Source organism: Neodiprion fabricii, chromosome 2 (assembly GCF_021155785.1).
Source record: "Neodiprion fabricii isolate iyNeoFabr1 chromosome 2, iyNeoFabr1.1, whole genome shotgun sequence".
Classification (NCBI taxonomy): Eukaryota; Metazoa; Arthropoda; class Insecta; order Hymenoptera; family Diprionidae; genus Neodiprion; species Neodiprion fabricii.
Genome location: NC_060240.1, coordinates 41641178 through 41665799, shown reverse-complemented (window position 1 = coordinate 41665799; position 24622 = coordinate 41641178). Strand labels below are relative to the sequence as shown.

Below are 24622 nucleotides of genomic sequence, written 5' to 3'. Positions count from 1 at the left end.
ATCGGAAAGAATTTGCTCGAGTGTAGTCGCAGTAAGCAATTAAAAGCTTGCAGGCGAATTCTAGACCACTGAACAATAATATTACTGGGACGTGCGCTACGGTAAGAAAATTCGTGCTGAAAGAGACCGTCACTGGTGGCAATATCCTCATCTCTCTTGCTACAGTCCGATACAAAAGTTGCGTGGCTGGCATGAAGGGAAAATATATTTAGTGATATTGAATGGACACAGATATGCCGGAAAGTGACATTTTCTAGTAACTGTACAATGCTTTTACCGCTCACGGGTGACCCCGGTAGAAAAGATGCCAATTGTGAGGGTGTCTCTCGACACGGCTCTTCCTACTGCAGGGCACGTTCCAGTATTTTTATATTTCAGTGACTTAGACGACGGATTATAATATATCCATGTGATATTAAGCGAGTGACAATGGCATGCGACAAAGACACACTATGTGTTGGAACAGGGACAAAACATCATGCTAAAGATCGTAAACCTATGGACCTTGTGGCAGACGACGTGAATAGTTCTTCACGGCTGATAACCTTCCGGCGTTGTGTTGTTCTCCCGGGTTCGAGATCGCTTCACTGTTAGGACAAAAGAGAAATGAAGCCCTTGAGAACCTTAAACCACCACCTGCAGCATTACTATATCGATCGGTGCCTATTATACACATACGCCTTTCACACACAACGGCACAGTATACGGATAGTATAGTCTGTTGGGTCTCCTGGGCATCATCGGGACATCCCAGCGCCCCTTCTGTGTAGTCTACCCTCAATAGCGAGAGCGTTGCTGCAGGAATAGATTTATCGGAGTCCTTTATTCCTCCAGATCGAAGACGAGATTCATTCTAACCATGCACTTTACCCACCAATTACAGACAAGTTCTACGCACTATAGAATGTTAGAAGTAGGCATCCGATCAGTTACTTCACAAACCGTAGACTCGAGTAACTGCAGATCAGGATAAAGCTCAATACTGAATTTGAAAAAAAAAACGTCAACCCAATGTTCTCAACTCTTGCGACCAGGTGCAATGAATTCTCCGTTATTAGCCCTAAAAAATATCAGTAACTTCGAAATGAGAATCGTACTCTTTGCACGTAATCGCTCTGATACAATTGCAATAAATTCTTGGTAAAACGACATAGTAGGATCAGCAAGGGTTCACGTTCGCGCTACTGGAATATTAAAATACATTAGTAGATATTTTTGGATGATGTTAGCTCGGTTAATTGAAGCAGCCGCAGAGACATGCGCCACTCCGGTCCACCCGGAGCAGCAGGAATCAGCTCTTCGAAATATCATAGCTGCCTGCACAACGCTTGTTTCTAATACCTCTCGTTCGCTTTATAGACGATGTCAGCGTTACCCAACTTCAAACGATAACCTCCACCTACCTCCGAGTTGGTCAATACCCCAGTAGCTCAGACAGCATATTACAAAGTATAACCGTGGTGTACAGACACCTACAAGGAAGGTGTTCCAGATACATCTCTCCGATTTGATTTCTTTTGTAATACGTTATAGTAGACTGAAAATTAAGCGACATGTATTTTTTTTTTTTTTAATCCGCAGTTAAACATTTTCAGGGGGTGAAACCACCCTCCAAAGTAAAGCATATCGACAGACGATTTGGCCATTTCACCCACAAGAATATAATATCTTTCAACCAATCCAACTGGAAATGTTTTCTCATCACAAGAAATGGAAAATGTAATTTTCTCAATTAAAAAAAAAAAAAAGAAACCAATAACTCAAATCGCTCCTCGACAAGCTTTATTTTGGAGGTTCGTTTCACCCCCTTAAAGTGTTTAACGGCAGATAAAAAAGAAATATAGGTCGTTTAATTTTTAGTCTACTATAACGCATCAAAAAAGAAATCAAATCGGAGAGATCGACTTGATATTCCTTGTTCCATGTTAGTTTGACTCTGTCCTCTTCGATATCTCTAGTAAGTTTGCGACCCACGGTTTTGGATGAGCACCGTTGCCACTGCCGGCCGCGCACCTCGGGTTTTTTTCCGCTCGCTGATTGGCCCGAGGCGCGCAGCCGACGGTGCAAGCGGTGCTCGTCCAAAACCGTGGTTCGCAAAATTACTAGGACATCGAAGGGATCAAAATCAATCCAAGTGTCTGTAAAGGCATTCTATGTTCGACAGCGTGAGGGCTTCACATTCGAGGATTCCTAATTTTTTCGTTGCGGCTATGATTCATTACACAAAACTCTATCAAGACTCCCTGTAGGATTGATGGTTTAAGTCTCATCAGTCAGAGGTTGATAACCTGGTACCTGTTGATAATACCGGAGAATTTCCCAGTCCCTACTTACTTTGGTATGTACTGTTCTAACCGGTGTTTATACAACATTAACGTTTGAAAAGTAAACAGGCGAGAAGACCACACTCGCTCATCGAATATCGTGTATGAAAGCTAACGGATAAAAAGTTGCTGTCACGGGGATAAATTTTGTGCCACCGATTCTGTTGCAACAAAAAAGATTTGTCTCCGATGATATCGACTAGAGGTTCCTCGATAACGTATAAGCCTTTACATATTGCGAAAAATAGACGTCATAGAATCTCTCAACCTACTGCTGAAACGCAATCAATCAAAATGATATCTGGAGAGGTGGACATGTCGAAATTCCTCGAGGATGGCAGTAAAACAACGCGAATTGAATTGGCAGTAAAGAAAAGTCGGGTATCGTCGAGGACCAACGGCAGCGAATACCTGTATCCGCAGTCTGAACTATCGGTGAATTTGTTAGTTTCCTTGTTGATATTTCGTATGTGTGCACACAATGCGCTTCTGCGAGCAGCCAACCCCGAGAAGCGTACGAATGGCATTTATACGATTTGTCTGATCAGCTCAGAGGCACCACTGCGGAATACGATATGATGTCGGGTCAGGAAAGAAGTCGGGACTGACAATAAAGACACATCGGTTCCCGATAAGCCGTTGACTCAGCGCCCATTCATTCTAACGTCACGTAGTTTATGCAATTATGGCAAAATAATCGACGTCACGACTCGTGCTACTGGAATGTGTTGTGATGGAAAACTCGGAGCATAAGGCAAACGTGCGCTTAGATAGATAGTAGAAAAATACGCAATCACCGTGTGTCAAATTCTTTTGCATATCACGATCTCCTTCAAGCATGAAGTTTTGTCGCCTTGTTGTTGAGACAATTCGTGAGATGGAAAAAAAATTGATATTTCTGTCGATGCGCCCTTAATGGCAAATCTGACTTGAGATGTGTGAATGGAAGAACTCGTGCGCGGGATGCAGCGTGTTGCGGGTTGTATTGTGCAGATGCGGGGTGCGAGGATCACACTTACGGGACTTACGATCGGCGTGGCGTGTCCGCTTTCGTTCACGCGGTGTCGTCCTCGTGGCCGGAGTCTTCGTTGCAGTCTTGACGAGGGACTCGAGAAGTTCGTCATCTCCGTCGGTCAGATTGCCATTCGTGGATTCGTCCCTCAAGAGGGGACCCAGGACTGTGCGACCTGAAAAACGAAAATCCAGCACACAGCGTGGTTTAAATCATTAATCAGTCGGTCAGGGTGTTGCATTCCGTGATGAAATTTTTCACGCCGACGATACATTTCGATACATTTCTACGGGACCCGTGAAATAAGGGAGTTTTCTCAAGCCTGGGCCGCGGCAGCTTTACGACTAAGCTCACCCCCCTGTTATTCCTCATTCTCTGTGTGCTTCTGTAAAGGTCTAGCATAGAAACCCCGTACCTCCGGAAACGGCCCTGCCGTTACAACCTGATGCGTCGCACGTTGTAAACCAGCGGAAGTCCCTCTGTATTTCATATTTTGCGTTCGTTTACGATATCGTCGCGGGCATCAAAAAAGAAAAGATACTCCCGTATCCCAGAGGGGTAGGTACCTTAAATCTTGCGTTACGGTCGGGCTCGTCGTTTTGAAAAACAGGCCGCGAAAATTTATTTCAGCTCGTGGGGTTTATCTAGTGCCACACGTGTAGGCACACAGTCAGCATTCGTTTCAAGTGCAGAAATATTCAAAGTTATTAGAACACTTTTCGAATAATCAACAGCTCATCCTCAAAAGTGTTAGGCAATCACTCGTTCCTACCGACTGAAAAGCTTCGCTTATTAATATGGCTATATCTCGGAAAATTAGTGGATACCGATTTGATTCGTTGAATTAAATAGGATGTATAACGAACCGACGGATATTTTTTCATCTAGTAATAACTGCCGGGGTATACATATACATACGTATATCTTTGCTTTGACGAAAACCCCTTTAACCCTCGATTAAAAATTATTGTGATTGAGTCGTCGAGCGGATAGATGGGAAATATTTATTTACTGTCGGGGGGGGGGCATTTTCCTTTCCGTCGCGTGCACGGCTACATGATCGTGTTTACAGCCGCCATTAGCTTTATTTAATTCGTTAGAGATTTAAAAACGGACGTTGTATTATTTATCTATTTTTTTTTTTCTCTTAACAATGTAAGTCTTTTTCATCAAGCACGAAATTCGCTACGTTCCTTCTTTATAAAATACAATTGACACAAAATCCAACACTCAGAAGAATTATGCAAGTCAGGTAACGCATTCCCGCCTAAAAGAGAATTTTCGAAATGACACTATTCGCATCGTCAAATCTACTAGACACTCCGCTTGGCAATCATGCCTGAAAAAGATTGTTTCCTGCTTTGGGCTCGAGAATCACGAAGCGAAGTCAGCAACGTAACTTTTTTTTATACCGAGTAGGTACTTCCCAAACCCCGGTCCGGATCAATCGTTAAATGGGCGCGGCGGGGTGTTCCGTCTGTATAAGTGGATGTGTATTCACCTCGGCGACTCTTCTAATTTATCATTTGATCCTTCGTAAACGTACCTTCCTTTCGTTGTCTCCTCCACGGCAGAGTTCCGTGAATTGTTTCGACATTTGAGATATCGCATCCCAGGACTTGTCTCAGCTCCGCGTCTTCCCTGTCTTCTTTTGTTCGAAACTTGCCAACCTGAAACAAAGCGGACAACCCCCGGAGGCGGAGCTTTGCTTACCAGTTTGGACCACGCGGTTGACTCCGAGAGGAGAAGAAATGAGTTTTGAGTGACCCACCACTTTGATCTGTGGCCGATAGGCACGTTTACTATATATATCGCCCCTTGCCTTACCTCTGTTATCATCTTTCCTCTCGTTTTATTTCTCTCGCGGTGATTGGCTTTCTTCTCCAGCTGCTGTATTACCCTCTCCCTTGTAGTTCGGAATTCGAGAGCGAATTCGGATATTATTCTACAAAACTCGTTTGGCTTCGTGTCTTGAAGACGATGGAGGGGTATACCCAGCCAAAGTATGAACTTGTGAAATCGATTTATTATTCGTCTGTGTACGATACCGAGGACGATTATACGCTCGGCACAATCAGACAGAAAGTCAGACATCCTGGAATAAATGAAAATAACACTACAGCGGTTGAAATGCAGTGGTGAACGAAATAAAGCTTGATATGTCTCTTGTACTGTGACATCTACTGGATCATCTTGTGGAGTTTCGTGAACTGAGGCCGAGTTTTGTGAACGTTAATACATACATGTATTACATATGTAAGTATGCATGATACATACTTGTAATAATAAGACTTGACTTCCGGGATGAAGCCGCGATTGGAAACGGTATGTTGCCGACCTTTCGTAAAATGCAATGTTTACCGTTTGCAAACGTGGCTCCATCCTAGTAGCCAAGTCTGATTCAGAATTAAACCTCGGAGGCTTCAAAGACCTTATATAAATAATAAATATTACAGTAAAGGATATCGAAAATAGAGGCTTGGGAAAATGCGGTCCAAGTAATTAATGGCAAATTGGTTGGGCAAGAGCCAACTTTCATAGTAAAAAGGTTTCAGATTTACTGTTAAATTTTCCCATAGGAGCATCGTTTTTTTGTAATTTCTTATTTGTGGATAAAAAATCCTGTAAAATCATTGTCAGAAACAGACGTGCCGCAAAATATTCAATGAGGCACTACCGCGTATCCTTTTGCAGCACGCCGAAATAATCGAAGTCGATAGAATACTTTGAGCTAACGGAAAGTAAAAAGTGAAAAATGACACGCTAGTTCATGTTACTCACTTCACTTTCATCATGGTCGAACCATCGTGTTTGGCAATCAATTTCAGATGATCCCAGGATGCTTTGCACTCGTTTTCCAACTTTCCTATGTTGCTGGAGATTTCGTCAAAGTCTATCTTTGATGCTCTAGTCACGGCACCGATCTATTGTGATGTAGTGGTATCGATAAAGGAGAATAAGAGACGCGTTAGATTGGCTACCAAACTTGAGATAGAAAAATAAGTGACAATGTGCAAGTATTTTACCTCGGAGTACAAGTCGGTCGAGTCAGGAAACTTTTCCATTACCATGTGACAGAGATGATGTAGCAAAGAGTGTTTGTGTACAGTGTCTTTGACTTCAGGTACTTTGGCCAGGTACTCGAGTTGAAATCCTTTCACCTGAAATGGGATTACCCGAAAATCAGCTCAAAGTCTTTCCGTGATCCATGAAAGACTATTAATCAAGCTAAGAAAACGAGGTGAATATTCATGGTAAAAAATTTTCAGACACAAAAGATTAGCTGCAGAGTGCTGAGAAATGCTTCATGTGGTTACCGTCACAGCTGAGGAATTAAGGAATTAACCAGACAGTATTTTGCAATCTTTCGGTACAGGTACCTCGTTTCCATTTAGGAATATCCCGATCGAGAGAAGCGTGCTCAGAATTCCGCGAAATGTCTTGTTCACTTTTAAAGTCTCCATTCCTTGCTTCAGGTCCATCAAGGGATCCGCTATTTCCTGTAACCACGAATCTACGACTAACATCCATGTAAACATTGATGGGCCTACGATGTATAAAAAGGCGCATGCGATGCATCGGGTATATAATTTGGTTATCTTGCGATCATTCAATTAAAGACCGATCGATGCAGGAATTTCAACAGTCATGACCACGTCTATTCATAATAGAGTACCGTACAGTGCCATCGTTGAAGAATCCGTGCACACACGACCGAGAAAACTGTGTTTCACCATTTTACCCACCTTTTCGGAGTTTTCGAAATCGAGTTTGAAAGCCCACAATTTCAATCGCGCGGGAAGTTCTGAGATGGACGCCAGTGTCAAGAGGAATTGTTCGGCAGAGCCCAGAGGAAGGTCTGGATTCGCAGCTTGGGCTTCTTGTATCCTCGATCTTTCTTCCTCGGTTGGCAACATTGTCAACAGTTTCTACGAAAGCAAATATAAAGGAAATAAAAATAATCGGATCTCTCGAAACTTTGTGCCATCTCGATGCGAGAGTATAATGCCCTTGCGATACGATGTCTAATTTTATGCCTCTCACCTCAATTCCTTCCCTATTCATGATTGTAGCGTCCATTTTCAAAATTGCGGTCTTGATGGATCTTGGCGGTGGCAGTTTCGTCATTCCGATATTTATTGCGTTCGATCTTTTGTGGTCCAGAACGATGATTTCCTTGTTTTTGTTCATTTCTTGCTGTTTCTGTTCGTTGGATTACACTAACGTTAGTACGAATAAGATTGCTGAGAAAGTATTTCGGCCAAAAGAAACCAAGCACCCATGTGTCTGTTTTTTAATTGAAAGCTGAGACGCCTCTTCTTTTCATTCTCTCACTCTCTTCTGTGACATTTCTCATTCGTTTGTTACTCGACAAAAACAGCGGCTAGAAATCTACCTCGGCTGGCGTTGAAGCAACGGGTTGGGGGGGGAGGGGGGTGATAAAAATGAACGATTAAAAGGTTCGGATATGCGTACAAAAAAATACTATACGTCCGATGGAACGTAATTCTGCAATTCAAACAGGAAATACATCCAAGTAATAGCCCCAGGGATAACTTCAAAGCTAAACTAAATAATCACCTGTTAAAACCGACTGTAACTTGACAAGGATTTTTGTTTTTGTTGAAACAGTTTGAACCCTGATTTACACACATCATGGTGTAAATAGTTCACTTGATCGTAGGCCATAAAAATCTCACGCTTGCACTTGAAAATGGACTAGGATATGAGTGAGGCGGTTCAAAACTGAGAAAGTTGGAAGCAGACCAATCATTCAGTTGGATGGACTCCTTTTCGATGAAAAACTCTTACTCCACGAGGATTTATTGTTACGAATTCGAATACTCATGATCTTCTAGTCAAGAAGTCTTTCTGTGCGACTAAAATGTCCTAGCAGTAGAATGAAAAAAATATGAGTAAGCTGGGCCGCACAAGTGGGACCACAATAGGAAATCGGACGTGCGGGTGTCAGAGCTATCTCCGCCCATAGCTTTGCCAAACATTAGATAAATCTTGGAAAATTCCCGTACAAGCACAGCATGGTGCACTGTTTATAGGCCCGTGCGACGCTTAATATTGCAAAAACCTATGTCATATTCCATGTAAAACAAGTACCTACTGTAATATATACAGTGAAGGTTTTTCGATGTCGCGTTGAGTTCGGAAGTAATGACAATGAATGTATAGTGTTTAATAGTAAACGTAAATTGAGCATTTCAATTCATTTACGCGTTGACAGCCATTGTTTTCTCCTGCTTACGAGTGTCAAAACATCACACATGACAGTGTGAGACGGTAATTCACTGTACTATCTTTACAGCGATACGTACTGATAGCCCCAAAGGCGGTATATACCTCGTCGACATGCTTAATCCAACAATACAAACGCACAAAGAAAGCATAGCTCACATTGAAAAAAAAAGTTCTGTGGCTGCATACGTATAAACAATTATAGAAGTAACAGAAAACCTTACATTACTGTGAAAAGCTATTATAAGCCGGCAAATGTTTTGACGTCGATTCAACATTCACCTAAATTATTATTTTAGAAAAACTCCTTACACCTTTTGGTTATACGGGTTGCTTATCATTGAGACACCACAGTCAAAGTCAGTTATTTTCACATACTATGCCGTTAATTTACCTATGTAACACTTGAATTGTACCCTTTGATTACTATATTTTCTTAGTAATGAAACCGCATGGCTGCGTTTTAGCTAACTGCTAACCACATTAGGCAAAGCGAAAAAGTATGAGTTTGCAGAACTGCTCAGAATAGTCAACCATGTAAGTGAACAGCTTGAGACAAATGAGTTAGCAGGCATAACTATACACCACGAAGCCCCAAATAACCATAAAACATTTCAGCCGAATCCTCGTGTCCAGTCGTTCGTATGAGCGATTTTATCAGAAGCTAGTCATTTTTCATTACAGCTGATAGAATAAGAACGGAGCGTAGGATAATCGCAATGGATTTGCAACGCGTAAAAGATCGGAAAACACAAAATACTGGCCACGGACAAGGATGTGCAAGATATTTTCATTATATACAACTGAATGATATAAACAAAAATTGTTCTTCGTTAGATATTTGCATATATTAAAGATCACTGTTGTGACCACGAAATTTACTTCCGGAAATTGAAAAAAACATATATATATATGTATGTATGTATGTATGTATGTATATATATATATATATATATTTAGCCATGTTTCCCATTTCGTTAAATTTAAAAATTTTATCTAAATCAACAAAACACGAATGTAAATTATGAAACTAATTCTACATTTGGATTAATCGCTGATAGCTTCTAACGAAATCGATGTACGACGAGAACGGCATTGCGTGTTAAAAAGCTTCATAGTTAAAAGAAGTTTAAAAGTCAAGTTAAGGAATTAGGACTCACCTCCTGTCAAATTCCAGCATGCCAATTTGTATCGTGCGCGCACCAACAAGATTGCAAAGAATACAAGAACAAGATTAGGTGGTTCATTTCCATTTGTTTTGTTTAATTTCTTAAAATTATTTTTGTGTGTGTTTTGGTTCGTAGTAAACCACCACTACCACCACTACGACCACCACGATCACCACCACCTCCACCATTATCATCCTCATCATCATTGTAATTACATTCATCCGTACCCAGTTGTCGTCATCGTCAATGTTACCATTCGAGACTACCATTAGCATCATTCCTGTCATTGAATTGCTGTACTGGTGATAACTTTCTTATCCGATCAGTTTTCAATTTTTAATCGCAATAATCCTGAATACTTGTTATGAAGCGTTGTTGTTGAATATGGACGCAGTAATCCACACAGTAAATTCTCCATCGAGATTAGCGCTGGTTTTTGACTATCCGTAACCCTCATAAACAAAAACCAATCCCGAATTTCCGCACAGGTCGAGATTGAGTAGAAATTATATGAAATTCAGCGACGAGATAAATGAAAACCTAGTAATAATTAGTAATACTAACATGCACCCGGACAAAGACGATACCTATATTATAAACAGACGATGTCGTTGTTTGCTTCTCTCGCAATATCAAGGTCCGACGTGAGCACCGCGGCTCGGGGATTTGTACATTCAAATTGCGCCTAATTCCTGTAAAAGCCTGCAACAGCGAATACCGCGAGAGCACCAGGGTACGCGGTGGGGACGCGTGGTCAAAATGTTTCGGAAATAGCAAGGTTAGAGCGATTTGCAAAGCAAATGGAACTACATTATACAGTCGCCTAGTCGTGAGCGCGCTGCAGTGGGATTCAGGTCGTAGCTGAGGGTGAAACTGAAGCGTTTCAGTTCACCTATTGCATACCTGCGTCGCGTTTCCAAAGTTGAAATTTACTAAACGAAACGTCGTGACTCGACGAGTACAGGTACGTACATAAAACGTAGTGAAGCCAGGTCCATTGATGCACAGGACAAACTCGACTACTTGTTTACTGTGCCCTGCGGGTCGCCGGATTTAAGCTAAAGTTACATTTTTTCCTTTAACGGAGGAATGCAGCAAACTTAACAAATTCGAAATTCCACTTTCTAGTATCGTTGACGTTGTATTATGGGAATTCGATGTGAATTATGACCTTCAATTGAGTGAAACGGCAGCGTGCAAAATTTTAACAAAAAAACTTCAACCCGTGACAATTTTTCGCTGTGACGCGTTCTTAGTTCTGAACGAACCTTACAACCGATTTGACTATTGCACAAATATCAAGTTTTCGAGCATATAAATCGCTGACATTTTTTTTAGTTGAGGTTTCGATGAAACTCATTTCAGCGGACGTTGGGGAGCTTGAACCATGCAGGTAGGACTCAGCTTTTTACGCCTACCGTGAACTTAATAACCGAAGTTAAAGACGCCTTATTGCAAATGAAAAGGAGTAATACGCAACCACTCACTTCCGTGCAATCGATGCCTTCGACTGAATAGTTTATATGGTACCTGCTTTGCTTGCTACGAGGCCACTAAAATTCTTGATGATGTAATACTACAGCAATAGTCAGTCTTGGCTACCGTACATGCTTATTACATAATGAATTAACATTAAAAAATTGTATGATGACTATCCCCACCTTCGTGATCAAGTCCTTTGCACGGCTTTCGAAGAGATGCTCCAGCTTCTGAGTGTCGACGAGTACGGGAGAAAGCTCATCCCATATCATTTTATTTTTGTCCAATCTCGAAAGTATGATTGGATCGTCCCTAACTTCCTTCCAAAACAGTTTAACCGTCTTCTTGCTTTTCTTGTTAGCAAGGATCGGACTTCTCGGCGAGCCAGCCGAGTCCCCGTTCGGAGATGACCTCTGGGACTTCAAATTCACCCCAAATAGAGGGAGCGAAGTGTTGGGGAGGGGTGGCGGCGGCAGCCGGACCCCGGGGGGTGGCGGAGGCGGAGCTCGTCCTGGCACAGAAGAAGGAGCCATGGGAGGCGGCGGAGGCGGAACGCCGTTCACCACGCTAACGGGGCTCAGAACGTCAACCTCGTCCTCAGAGTTGAGATCGGTAAAATCGAGATCGCACAAGGCTAAAGGTCGAGACAGCTTGCTTGCCAGTTCTTCCCAATGCAACTCGTTCTCTGACTTCTTGACCTCGGTGATCTTTGGAATATTATCTCCAGTGGGTGACTTCAGGACGTCCGCTTTGGACTTTGATTTCGCCAAGCCCTCCTTGGCCTTCGATATTAAGCCGCTCATGTCGCCTATCCTAAAAACGCAGTAACAGGTGACGGTGAAGTACAGCCGAATTCGTATTCGGTCAAAAGGTGCGCGAAGGAACCTCAGTAAAACGATTCATTTACCTCGAGACTTTGTCCTCGACCGGGCTGGTTGGAATGAGGTTTTGAGCAGCCAACTTCTGGGTAAGGTCTTTGACCGTTCCTTCTCTTTTGACCTGCAGAACTACTCGCCGATCCCGCTCCTCGTCGTCGTCGGTGTGATTTCCCTCGTCGCATTCGACGCCTTCGTCCGGGCTCTTGCCGTACCACGGTTTCTTTTCCTCGGAATCAAGCTTATTAGCTGCGTTCATCAGGGGGGTCAAATCTTTTCTACTACTGCCGCGAGATAGTTTATTGGAGGGTGAATCTGCGTTTCCGTCGTATGGTGATCCGTTCGCGTAGCGATGACCGTTAGTTGGAAGAGAACCTTTGAGGTGAAACCGAAGAATAATCAGCTCGGAAATTTCTAGCCGCTCGCGTAAGTTAATTTTCAGATTTTTTCGCATGATAATCGTTCGGACTGCAGTGTGTAGTTTGCAAAACTGTACATCAGTGGAGTTTAATTGAAAGAAATGCAATGACTATCCTTGCTGATAAATTTGTAGCAATACACCCAAACGAAGGATTTTTTGAATGCACCGAACATGTTTAGTCTCAAGAAACGCATTTAGCGGCAGCAAAAAAACATTGAATCCCTTAACGTCGTTTATTTCTCAATAAGGTGAAACTTTTTTCATTTGAAGAAATATTCATGCCCTCCTGAATTATCGCCACGTTTCGCTCAGCCAAATATCAGTAGCCTCAACAAATCTCTTCTTTTCGCATAGTTTCGCAAAGAGCCTATTAATATTTTTCCAATTTTTCTGCAATATCGGTTCAATCATACCTGGGAACCAGCGTAGCTAGTGTCCCCTTAGTTATCGGGTACAAAGCTTTTTTGCGTCCGTCAGTGAATACAATTGTAGTGATTAAAAGGTACTGGTACGTTACTGCACACCCTTATCGTATAATCTGATCTAATAGTCGTTGAGACTTACTCTCCTGGTCATCCGAGTGGCCAATGGACGCCCTCATGTTTGCAGTCGCCTCCTGCTGCTCTCTGATGAAGCTGCGTTGCCTCTCTGCACGCTCTCGACGCCGTCGCAGTGCCGGAGTAACACCAACGTCGACTGCAAAGTCAAATATGCTCAAAGAAAAGCTTTTTGAAAATTATTATCAGCGCGGCTGACGGTTGTTACTTTTCATATTTAATACAGGAAATTATAAAGTTTTGTTTTTATCTGAAGCTTCATACCGTGAGAATTCGGCGAAGAGGGTTCTGCACATTAATGAAGGTACAGGGATACCTTGAGTGGCTTTAAGAGGATGCTATAGTCAATTTTTACCGGCCGCGTTAAATGTTAGTTATATTTACTATTATCAAAGCCTATACGAATCACTGCCGTGAGGATGCCGTAATGAATATGATTCTACATGCAATGCCAATAACAAACATCCAAAAAAAATTTAATTTCAGGCAATAATAATATCAGGAAATATACACCTGCAATTGAATTGTTTGAATAATTAAATAATCATATTGTTGGTACATGTTTCCTGGTCTTATTCTTGCATGGAACAAATAAATTTTTGGATGTTTTCATTCGACATTACATGTAGAATTGAGCTAATTCCGGTATTTTCACATCAGTGCTGCGTAGGCTTCGATAACGGTTCAAATAACTGCTTTTAACTGTAGCATCTTGTTAAAGGCCTACGTCGCCGAATCCTCATGAAATTTCTCATATGTAAGTTAATTATTTTATAAATTATTCGAAGGAAGTAACGAAACAAGCATGGCCACGTTAAAGGTGTACGATATGTGTCAGGTTAAGTTCAGATAAGCACGATACTTGCGTTTGGTCTGCATAGCGAGATGAGACTAGCGTATAATTCTGATTTCGCAGCTACGTAGCGGAAATTTTAATGGCAGTGGGCGGTGAAGTTCAAATTCATTGACGCAACGATTCCCACAATGGTGAATTTATGACACTGTTATCACATACCAGAAATTGGTAAGAGAAATGCTTCAACCATTAGCAATAAATTGGATTATATAAAAATAAAAAGATAGAATTTTTTCACACCACATGAAGAGAAAAACACTGAAAATGAGTTGACAATGTAGGTGTTCAAATTACAAATCACATTTAGACGGGGAGGGATCGACGGGTGTTGTTGATAATGAATTTCCTCACGCGTACACCGACGTTACTCCAACGATCGGCTGAAAATGTACTATTAATATTCGCTATCCTCGCATTCTGCCAAGCAAATAAAATAATCAAAGCCAAGTAATCATACCTGTGTATATGTATAGATGTAGGTATAGTATAGTTATATAGTATACACACACACCTTAGGTATAAGTGGATAGGGGGAAGGTGAAATTGAATTAGCGTCAGAGGAATATTGTTAGGGGCCGTAGGGCACGAGATGACGTGCTCTCTTACCCTTGTTCTCCTTGTAGCTGCCGTTCAGCTGAACATCTCCTAGGCCTTGAGAGCTCTGGGAGCTACTCGACTCGTCGCCGTCATCTGGCAAAGCTGAATTCAGGGTGCTGTTCAGGGAGCTGAGACCTAAAGTGTGATTAAGCCGCGGACTTAGGCGAGCATTCAAGGACATCGAAAGAGGGGAAGTGCCGGTCGAGTGCCTCCGAGACTTTCGTCGTTCGTGCGAATCCACTAGCGACTTCCGATTTCGAAGAGTTTTCCTGAAATTTTCGGACGACAAGCAATTAATAACTGGCAATCCGACGACGAGCATCAATTCATAGTTCCACGGGTCACGCAACGAATACGTCGTCGTGCCGACATCACATGCGTCATAAGCGCGTATATTCCGCAGAATAAACGATATCTCACCTGATATTGTCGTCGAGCTGACGTATGGGCGTGCCCCTGTCATCGCCGTCCTCGTGATGCAGTACAGCCTCGTATATCTGAAACTGTCTGAGGAGATCTAGGTCGGTGCCCTGTTTGGACATGTACCTCTGAATGATACCCTCGATCCCCTGCTCCTCGAAACAATCGACCTGATCGTAGTAGGTATCCTGGTCGGGTATTCCGTTAAGACACTTATTGACGAGGGATGTCGCGTATATCAAGAGCTCGGTGTCGGCAGCGTCGTGATCCTTGAGGAGCTTCATGATGTTCGTCCACGGTATCATGCCCCTAGACGTATCGACGGACCTCACCGCCCTCACCAGGAGCAGACTGTTCGTCTCGACGTATTCGACGAATACCAGGAGAAGTTTCAGAGCGGTTTTCACCACCAGACGGAAGCGACTCGCGATAAGCGTGTAGAGCCACTGCACCGTCTGTCCGTGTTCCATAACTCCGTTCATTCCGTCGACGTACAGCATCACCTGACCGAGGGCTGCTCGCGTGCCCGTTACACGATAACAGAAGAAAGGAAAATGTATTCCTAGACGTAATGCCGAGATCCAAGACGATAAAAATATTCGGACGTTTCGTTTATGCTGGCATACATTGGCAAAGGGCCGTGCTTCGGACGTTATGGAATCAATATTTAAGCACCGATGTCGTGTCATTTGGTGCTCGTCGCTCCCCGAAGCCAATTAGCGGTATGCCTATTATAATGCGAGTAGTGACGCACGGTTTTCGTAGTAATGACAAAAGCTAACGCCGCTATTGAATTAGATACGGAAAATCGTATTTCAATTGATTATACCAGTTCAAGCCTTTGCCCGATTTCTGTAATCACGAAGGTAATACTTTCAAACTAGTAGGACGTTCTTCCAGAGCGAGGGAGGATATTTGCTTTTCGAGAGATAAAGGGAGAACGGGTGTAAGAATGTTTCTCTGATCTGATTTTTCACATTAAGGTTCAATTTTTGTTAAAGCCGTTGGAGCGCGGGTGTGGTCTAATTAAATGACGTAGCTCTAGCGGAGAGCCAGGCCTCGGAACTGTCGCTTCCGCAACGAATAATTTCGTATACGATTACAGGTGCAACCTACCGAGCTTAATCGAATTTCGTGGAAAGTTGAGTTCGTAATCGTGCCCAGTTTCTAGTAAAACGGACTGAAAACTCTTCGGGCACTCGTTTATCAAATTTCTGTGCAGTAAAGGACGGTGAGCAGCAAACCACTCGAGCTAATTCAACCTGCCCAATTCCAGTTTTCCGCGGTCTTACCCACAACCACTCGAACGAGTATAAACGATTTCTTCGCGAACCTCTACCTTAAACTCATCTAACCAACTGTCTTTCAATCTGTCCCCCAAGAGATGAGCTTCTTTCATTGACAGTCAACTGGACGCGTTTCGCGTTTCCACGTTGAGCCCACACGAGCGATAGTATTTCTACCGTTCGGAGAGACACAAAATAATACCGTGCTCAGAATTTCAAAAGGTATCACATTAGGAGATTTTTCCGCGGCATGCTGTTGCGCAAAGATTTGTGTACATGATTACTATTATTATTGTTGTTGTAACTATTATCGTTAATGATGTTTTCGAAACTGTGACAGATCAAGTGTTTTCAAAAATTTCACATAAACCTACAGTCTTAACATTAAACTAATCCCTACATTGGCTGCCTTGATCTACTTCGCATCATCCTCGGATGCAACAACCCATCCCATACCATAATTTGTTGCCAGCGAAGAAACGAGACGCAAAGTGAATAAGTATGTTGAGAATCATAAATGAGATAATTACTGTGACACGAAAGAAAGGAAAGAACGGAAGACCAGAGAGGGAAAGAATGAACGGAGAGGGGATGAAAAAAACGACTTCAAAGAATCGATGGCGTAACGAGCACGTCAACGCTGTTAGATTATGCTTTCATGAATTCATACACGAAATGCTTCAGGTTTGACACAGAGGCTCGAGCTACTTGTACACGGCCACGCTCGGGGCAGCATTCATGTCCAACTTTTGCACGTCTTACTCATTAGATTTGACGGAGTACTCCACGGTATAACGATGTTAGTATTGGCGTAATGTCGATTAAATGAAATTATCGCACGTGCATAGATACTAGTAAATGCAGCATGAGGATATACTCACCGCGAAGTATGTAATTCTGGTAGTTTTGGTCAGCTTCGTTTCCAACCTTGATGAGGCAGGCCAGTCCGTCATTTTGTACAAACTCGTGTACAAGATCTTTGTCTTCCTACAACGGAATATCGAACAGAAATGTACTGATTGTTACGGAAGGCAGAGACATTATCACCACTTGACGTATAGCTCAGCTCTGTAGCTAGGCAAAACTGGATATGTGATAATTCACTAGAATTCAGGTGGAGAGGTTAAGCTTACCTGGAAGATCTGCTTTAGAGAGAACAAGGCCCGCCTTAGCTCTCTACCTTCGCTGTTGAGCAATTTTTCTGAAACAACCAGAGAACATCGGATCGTCAATCGGTTTTCTTTCGCAGAATGTCGAATTTCTATGGAAGTATTGCATTTGCATAGGGACAAAAGAAGCTCATAGAAATTTAACAAATTATATAAATTAAGCGTTAAAAAGATTATAAGAAACTGTAACCTGTCTGAAGTTTTTATTAATTGGACACTCTTGGTTAACATTGGCAATGAAAAATTGGTCACAGTCCAGGAATCTTGTTTTTGATCAAATTTACTAATATCTCCTTCGGTTCCGCCTTTGCACGATTGTTTCAAAACTTTACGTCGACACTTTTTCAGCCAAAAGTTGCCGGTAATACATGCGTATACGACTTGTTGTATCGGTACCTGCACTCGATGTATAAATTCTTCAGAGGTCTTATCTGTGTAACAGTTTGCATTGCAACCCTCAATTAAAATAACCAAGTTAACGGTCCGGGCGAAGAGTTAACGGGGCGCGCGAGAGCACGTTTAAATTCCGGGATAATTGGGGTGGACCTTTTGTAGTTGAGTTACATGGAAATAGTCTCCGGGCAGCCCTCCTCCTTGGTACTTTCATCCGATTACTGTTATTCTCAGAAAAACCTTGGCCGGACTGTCGCTGATCGCGCAAACTGGTTAGAGATCTTGGTAGGATTATTTTCTTCCGGGCCTAATGTGGACAATTGTTCACGATAATGTGTATATGCATACACTATACATGATAAAATATGTGAACAGCATAAGTATACATAATTCTATTCGGTTTCCATTCCATTGTCAATGTTTCATTTTTGGTAAAATTTTCCTGTTGTAAATCTGTGCATCAGCGCACGGGCAGAGACTCCGATTAATGCACACCCGAATTAAACTCCTCAACTTCTGATACTGATGTTACTAGCCCCTCCCCCCCAATTTATCAGGGCCGCCTTCATCCTACCGTATTTACACACTTCCAAGCAAGTTTTACGGTATTAGGTTGCAAAAAAAAAGAGTTATATCTAATTAATTCCGAATTATAACATTGATAGTCTAAACAGCAGTCCACGCAGTCCAGCGGTCATCTTGCAATAAAATTTCCAGCTTTGACTATATCTCGATTTTTTTAAAGATAAAGTTTCATAAATGGTAGTTACTTCTAGCGATGCAAACGGTCTGCTCGATAATCGAAAACATAGCTAGGATGACGCGACGGATGCAAAATTAGAAAGTCGTTATACCCAGAGTAATTTGACTATGACCTCCGAGATGGAGGAGGTGCCATCTTACGGTTATATCAAATAATGCCTTCCGTTAATGACGGTCTTCTGTTCCCGGGCTTTTCGTTTCTTTGCCGGCTACAGTAAGTACAGTCACGAAAATAAGTTTTGGCGACGCGTGTGAGTTGAAAAGCCAGTTTTGTTCGAATCAGACGGAGAGTTCAAGCGCCAAAGTCGTTCACCCGAAAACAACCGGTCCCTGCGGTAGTGGATATCTTCAATTCTATTCGGGGGAACCGCGTCCCCGCCTTCAAAGTATTGAATATGCCTTGACTATTCGCAAAGTCCGTATAGATTCAATAAAATTGATTACAGTACTTGGCGTAGAGAATTCGGCCGTACCGAACTTCTTATCGACAGCTGACGAGATTGTTTCAAGATAAGATACCAGTAATTTTTCGTGACACTGGAACTTATTGTACCCATCTGAGCTGATTCCAACCCGTCGCGCGAGCTTAATCCTGTGTAAACGAGTGATTCGGTAGTCAGTTATAGGTATCGTCATTAGTTATTCGACACGAATGCAGCAGTGGCGAAACGAAATCTGAGTTGTTCTTATTCCAGCAAAAGAGAGCCTTGCGAAAAATTTCCCACCACATCATAATCGGGGAATGTCACGCAATCTTCGAATGCATAATACATGTTGGTGCATAGGGTTCCAGGTAGAGGTAATTAGGGTCCGGCTGGAGGGCCCGATTCTAAGAATAGCGGATCCTCCGCATGGGACCGGTTACCTGTCCCCCGCCCCCCACCCGCCATGTCTCCTCCCACGACAGAGCCCGCGAGTTCATCAAGCGACCGGGTCTCTCAGGAGTCAAGGTGCGTGTACACGGTGACTTTGAAATTCAGCTGCAGCCTCTTCTTACCCCCTATCAATCCATCTTTCCGGAACAAACACTGGTTTTCTCACATTTCACACATTTACGAAAAAAGTATAATGACGAGGTTTTAACCGTACGTAGTAAGCAAACGATAAGAGAGTTCGCACCGTGTATTTGTACGAAATCAGACAACTGTGGGATACTATGGATGGCCCTTCTGGAAAAATGAACGAGGCACGTCCAAATGTAATGAGAAAGGCTGGAATTAGGGTGCATCGATCAATCGACGGAGAGGTTTAACGACGGGGTGAACGATGCGGCGCGACCGGCTTCGGAACCGTTGAAGAACGCAATAAAATGCCCCAGACTTCGAGTTGTAGGTACTACACTTTTTTCCGTCATGCCCCTGCGCCACCCTCTCTTTCGCTCACCTTCCATCTCTCTCGGACTCTCCTCTCTCGCCGAACTTTATTACCTACGCACCAGACCTGCAGGCGCAGGGTCAACGAACGAAGCCGTTGAAGCAGGTGGATCGTGTTCCACGTCACCGAAACCTCCTTCGGATCGGCCGAGTCCCGTACGTAAGTATATCGTGCGGTAGCGCGATGCATATCGAGAGCACCATTCGGGTTTGTGCCCCGTACCATTTTTCGTTTATCACATTATGCTGTTATTTCCAACCGCTGTCTTTTCAACCGCAACTCTGTCTTTTTTTTTTCTTTCTCGCTATCTTTCCTTAGATCCGGTAGAATCGGTCAATTAGCGACTTAATCATCCTCATCATGAGCTGCACGATGCTAAAGTATAATAAACATAGGTGAATTGAAACTCATTGATAAAAGAAGCTGCTGAACGGTGAAGGGCAAATCCGTTTCAGGCATGGTACGGATGAATCCCACGTAGATGCTTGCATCTAGGTACACTATCGAGAATTCATTACCCTTATACTATTATAGATATTTTGATTGAAACACCCCAAGGTAAGATTGCGATGCGGTGATCAAACTCATCGCGCGTAATAGGACCATGGATGATGGGATGTTTAATACTGATTGGAAACTAAAATGAACTCTCGTTTCCAACACCCATATCTGTAGGAATAACTTCACTTATTCTTACCATCCAGTGAAAGAGTGCGGATACGCATTCACCGATTGGCCGTTTCAATAAGACGTATTGAACTGAATAATTCTCACAGATGTATAGAATATAAGTCAGTTTGATTCGATGCCTTCAAACGACAAAAGGTGCCTCGATGCGTATAAAAGATATTTATTAGAAACTAGGGATATGAGCGTAGGTATGTATGATCATTTTGAAAGGGTCGGTAAACTGAATTACCGTCAACGTCAACGTCAACATGAACGTCGTTGATCGGGAAATATGAAATAAGAGGGCGCCGACGCGAGATTCGCAGATTGATAAGGTCGACGAGGATACGGGCGTGAGAGCGGTCGGCGAATCGTGGATCGAAGATACGGATCTGTATTCCCTACCCTCGTCCCCGTCGGAGTGACTGCCGGCAAGTTGTCGGCTGATCTAAATGTCGATTCAATTCACCAGCAATATCTCAGTCAAACGACGGCACCGTGGCCCTGTCGTCCCGACACGACGCCCGAGAATCAAGTCGAACGCCATGCCGTGGATACGCAATTGATGAAAAGATATTTTTCATCGCCCAGAAGCAAACGACTCTCAAATCGAACAAGTCATCTCCCCCGTTCGCCGAGATTGCAGAGGGTGTAGTTTCATCGAGATATTTCATAATTATTTGATAAAAGGCCTGGCTGACTGACTGCGTCCGTGCAGCGATCAGGTCGTTGTCATTCTCGCAATGCAAGATACGTCGGTCTCCGATGCGAGTATACAGCTTCCAAGACCATACATGCGTAAGTACAGGTACATTGATTACGGAGTTACTCGCACCATCTGCGATATGAGAAGGTGGAAAACTTACCGATTATCGTGTGCACTCGTACGGACAGTTGAGTCCTCAGAACGATAGAATTCTTGCGACTGAAACACAAAACATAAGGACAAAATCGATTAGAAAATAATATGAACAGCGAACAGACTATGAGCCTTACTGCCCTTACGGAAAGAAGCCCCAACTCATAAACAATGCTAAACTGTCACGAGAAAAAAGTTGAGGCTACGACTTTCCATCCAAATTGAGGGTTTTTTGCCGTCTGTATATATATATATATATATATATATATATATATATATATATTAATGTTGATTGTGATCTAAATTGACTTGTTGAACGAACGCGTCGATACAATTCCACCCCACGACTGGGCAACCACTGTCGCCTAGTTGTGCTATATCCATCAATTTAAACCGCACATCTGCAGTCTAGGATGGACTTGATAATACCTGGTTAGAGAGTTACAGAGTGGTTCAAGTTCAAGTCTGATGTGAACGTTCTCACGAACTCTGTGAGAAACTTACGCCGAAAGACAAAAGGTAAGCGAAAAAAAAGAAAAAAACCGCGACACCAACGTAAAAGTGGGAAAATAGATGAGCCACGTGTGATGAGTGGCTTCCTGTTGTTACCGGGAAGAGATGCATGTAATTCGTCTACCAACGTGCTACTTTCTTACTGCCTGATATTCACGTCTAAGTATGAAATACATAGATAATCGTTTTTCTAGTAATTTGGTGATAAGTTCACGGTCTATCGGGATAACCGGGATTTATTTATTATAACAATGCCTCGCCCATTGTTGATTTTATCCATCAAATTTACAGATCGGTGTTGTCCATTGTATATTCATTATACACATCTATTATCATCGTGCTTTTTCATTGAATTCGTGATTCCTTAAGTATCGGTGTAATGAATACCGAGAGTAAACAACCAGAGAATACTTCTCATAAAAATTTCTTTGATACTTCCGGAGTAATTTACGGCCCAGCAAAATACTGTTCCCGCCTAATGGTTCGTGAATTCTGAGGACGAAAAATTTCCAAGCAACAACTCCTCTACCCCTACTTGTAGCTCGTCCGTTTTCTTTTCACGTTACCTTAATTTGTCTACTGTATCGTGAAATATACGGGGCTTGGTCTTCAGGGGCAGTTTTTAGTTGAACACGATTAGGACTGATTTTTCGACCTCGTCGTTGAAAACTGATAATTTCGGCAGTTGGTTTGTGCCCGCTAATTGGCTCTCGATCCGAAAAGCAAGCGAGCGAAGAATGGCCATGCAATTATATTGTGATCGGGGTAGAGAGAAGTCAAGTCGGGCAAACAGGCGAGTGAGTCGAAAAACCAATGTCGGCAAGGAGTGATACAACAAGTTGCTAGGAAAGAATTTTCTACCAACTTTGATAAGATTTTACGCTACTCGCGTGATTGATTGCGAAAGTGAACTTGAGCCTGTCAGGGGCAGGTTCTAGCAGCTAAGTCATTGCCAGACTGATTTCTTTCGTGTTCACGACAGCGCAAGATGTGCAATTTCACAATCCTTCTCAGCATGACGATTGACAATACGACTACTGTTATCGTTAGCGACCGGAACCCATCGTTATGCCGTGTTTAGAGGGAATGCACTTGATGGTCTGAGCTGCCACCTCGGTTCGTCGATAAAGAATTAATTAAGCCAGATGCGTTGCAACAATCGATTTGTCCCAAGGAATTATAGACAGACAAAAAAAAAGGTAAGACTTGGGTAGACTCGAGACCACAGAGTTACTGGCTACGGTAATTAGCAAGTTTAAATGAACACGGTTGGCATTACGCTAGCGGGCGGGGTCGCAGCATACGCGAGGAGCCACGGATGAACCCGCACCTTCGGTACGTCTGTCTTTCGAGTCTAGACGTGGTGCGCTATTATTTCGCACCCAACGCCAGGGGTAAATTAACGACGAGCAGAGGAGGCCACGCGTGAGTGATCGGCGTTCGCCGAGGGTGAACGCTTCCGTGAACATCGTCAAGGCCTCCGCCGCAATTGCCGAGACTGCCAGAGGTAATCGGATAGGTAGAGGAGGTGCCTCGACGAAATCATTACGCGACTCGATGTGCCAGTCGAGAAATCACATCCTCGCGACTTATTCCCCGCAGTTGAATTAAGGGTTCCTGGACTACATACCGAGACATTCTTTCAAATTTAACTTGCCGCCGTCAAACGTCTACTAATTATGATAACGTTTATTGCAAACGATATCAGGGGATCGGGAACGAATGACTGACCTTCGAAAATCTTCCCTCAGGAACTTGAACTGGTCGATAAAAGTAACACGGTACTAATGATTTCCCTTCTATGCACTAAATCTCGGAATAAATAGCGGATGTCAACGCTCCTTTGTTGACAGAAATGAATTATTGCCATGATGCCAAACTGCAGGTAATCCAATAGCTGGAAGATACTGTAAAACAAGGCTGTTTCGCTACTTTTGCGAATTCATCATTATCTTCCCTCGAACGGTGAACCTTAACCCGGATCAAAGAAAAGCTGCGTTAAGAGAGAACAAGATCTTCGTGCTCACATCAAATATGTAAACTTATCCTTGATCCACCGATAGAGTTTGCGGTGAACTGTTCCCCACTAGAGAATTGGTCATATACACCGACAAATACGCGACGTCGACTCTCCCGTTAACTATTAGAAGAATTATAAAGAACGAACGCATTGTCTTATCACCTTTTACCAAAATATACGCTACCAAATTACAACGCCTGTAAAGTAAAGTTTGATTTCGGGAGCACCGAAGGTGCCGCTAACAGCGCGTAAAATTGGGATTAGATAACTTGACAACGTCGTTTTACCGCTATGTTTGGAAAAGGGGCACTTTGCGCATGCTCCACAGGGTTCGAAAATCGAAGTTCCAATGCAAGTGTTGGAGGAAAAATTTTAATTTGTATAAATAAGAATGATCGCACAACATACGGGAGAAGCAAACAATAGTTATTAAGTACATTTCCCTCGAGTCATAAATCACTTAAGAATTAACCTCTCCAATTGCGCATCGTGTTAACGCCAAGAGCCTCGTGGTATCTCGCTGTGTCGGATACTAGATTCTGGTCTACATTTAGCGTCCGCGTACTCATACCAGAGTAGCCCAGAGCACGGTCCTGCGTCCGAAATGATTCTTGTGA

The 24622-nt window shown here is 42.9% G+C and overlaps 1 protein-coding gene across 10 annotated transcripts in view; it reads right to left on the bottom strand.

The window, feature by feature from the left end:
• LOC124176883 (FH1/FH2 domain-containing protein 3) overlaps positions 1-24622 on the bottom strand; it is a 76367-nt gene that overhangs the window by 4896 nt on the left and 46849 nt on the right. For 3 of the 10 annotated variants that reach the window (XM_046558715.1, XM_046558714.1, XM_046558716.1), the window contains 16 exons: positions 21480-21538; positions 17380-17447; positions 17128-17233; positions 14961-15474; positions 14550-14809; positions 13095-13226; positions 12142-12484; positions 11416-12047; positions 7381-7541; positions 7083-7265; positions 6717-6836; positions 6363-6497; positions 6118-6260; positions 5164-5431; positions 4883-5006; positions 3344-3511 (listed from right to left, as the gene is read on the bottom strand). In XM_046558715.1, coding sequence (XP_046414671.1) covers positions 3344-3511; positions 4883-5006; positions 5164-5431; positions 6118-6260; positions 6363-6497; positions 6717-6836; positions 7083-7265; positions 7381-7541; positions 11416-12047; positions 12142-12484; positions 13095-13226; positions 14550-14809; positions 14961-15474; positions 17128-17233; positions 17380-17447; positions 21480-21538 — 3416 coding nt within the window. Of the gene's footprint in view, positions 1-504; positions 588-3343; positions 3512-4882; positions 5007-5163; positions 5432-6117; positions 6261-6362; positions 6498-6716; positions 6837-7082; positions 7266-7380; positions 7542-11415; positions 12048-12141; positions 12485-13094; positions 13227-14549; positions 14810-14960; positions 15475-17127; positions 17234-17379; positions 17448-21479; positions 21539-24622 lie in introns of those variants that run through there. The other 7 variants (XM_046558709.1, XM_046558717.1, XM_046558711.1 and 4 more) reach the window with 6 other exon arrangements.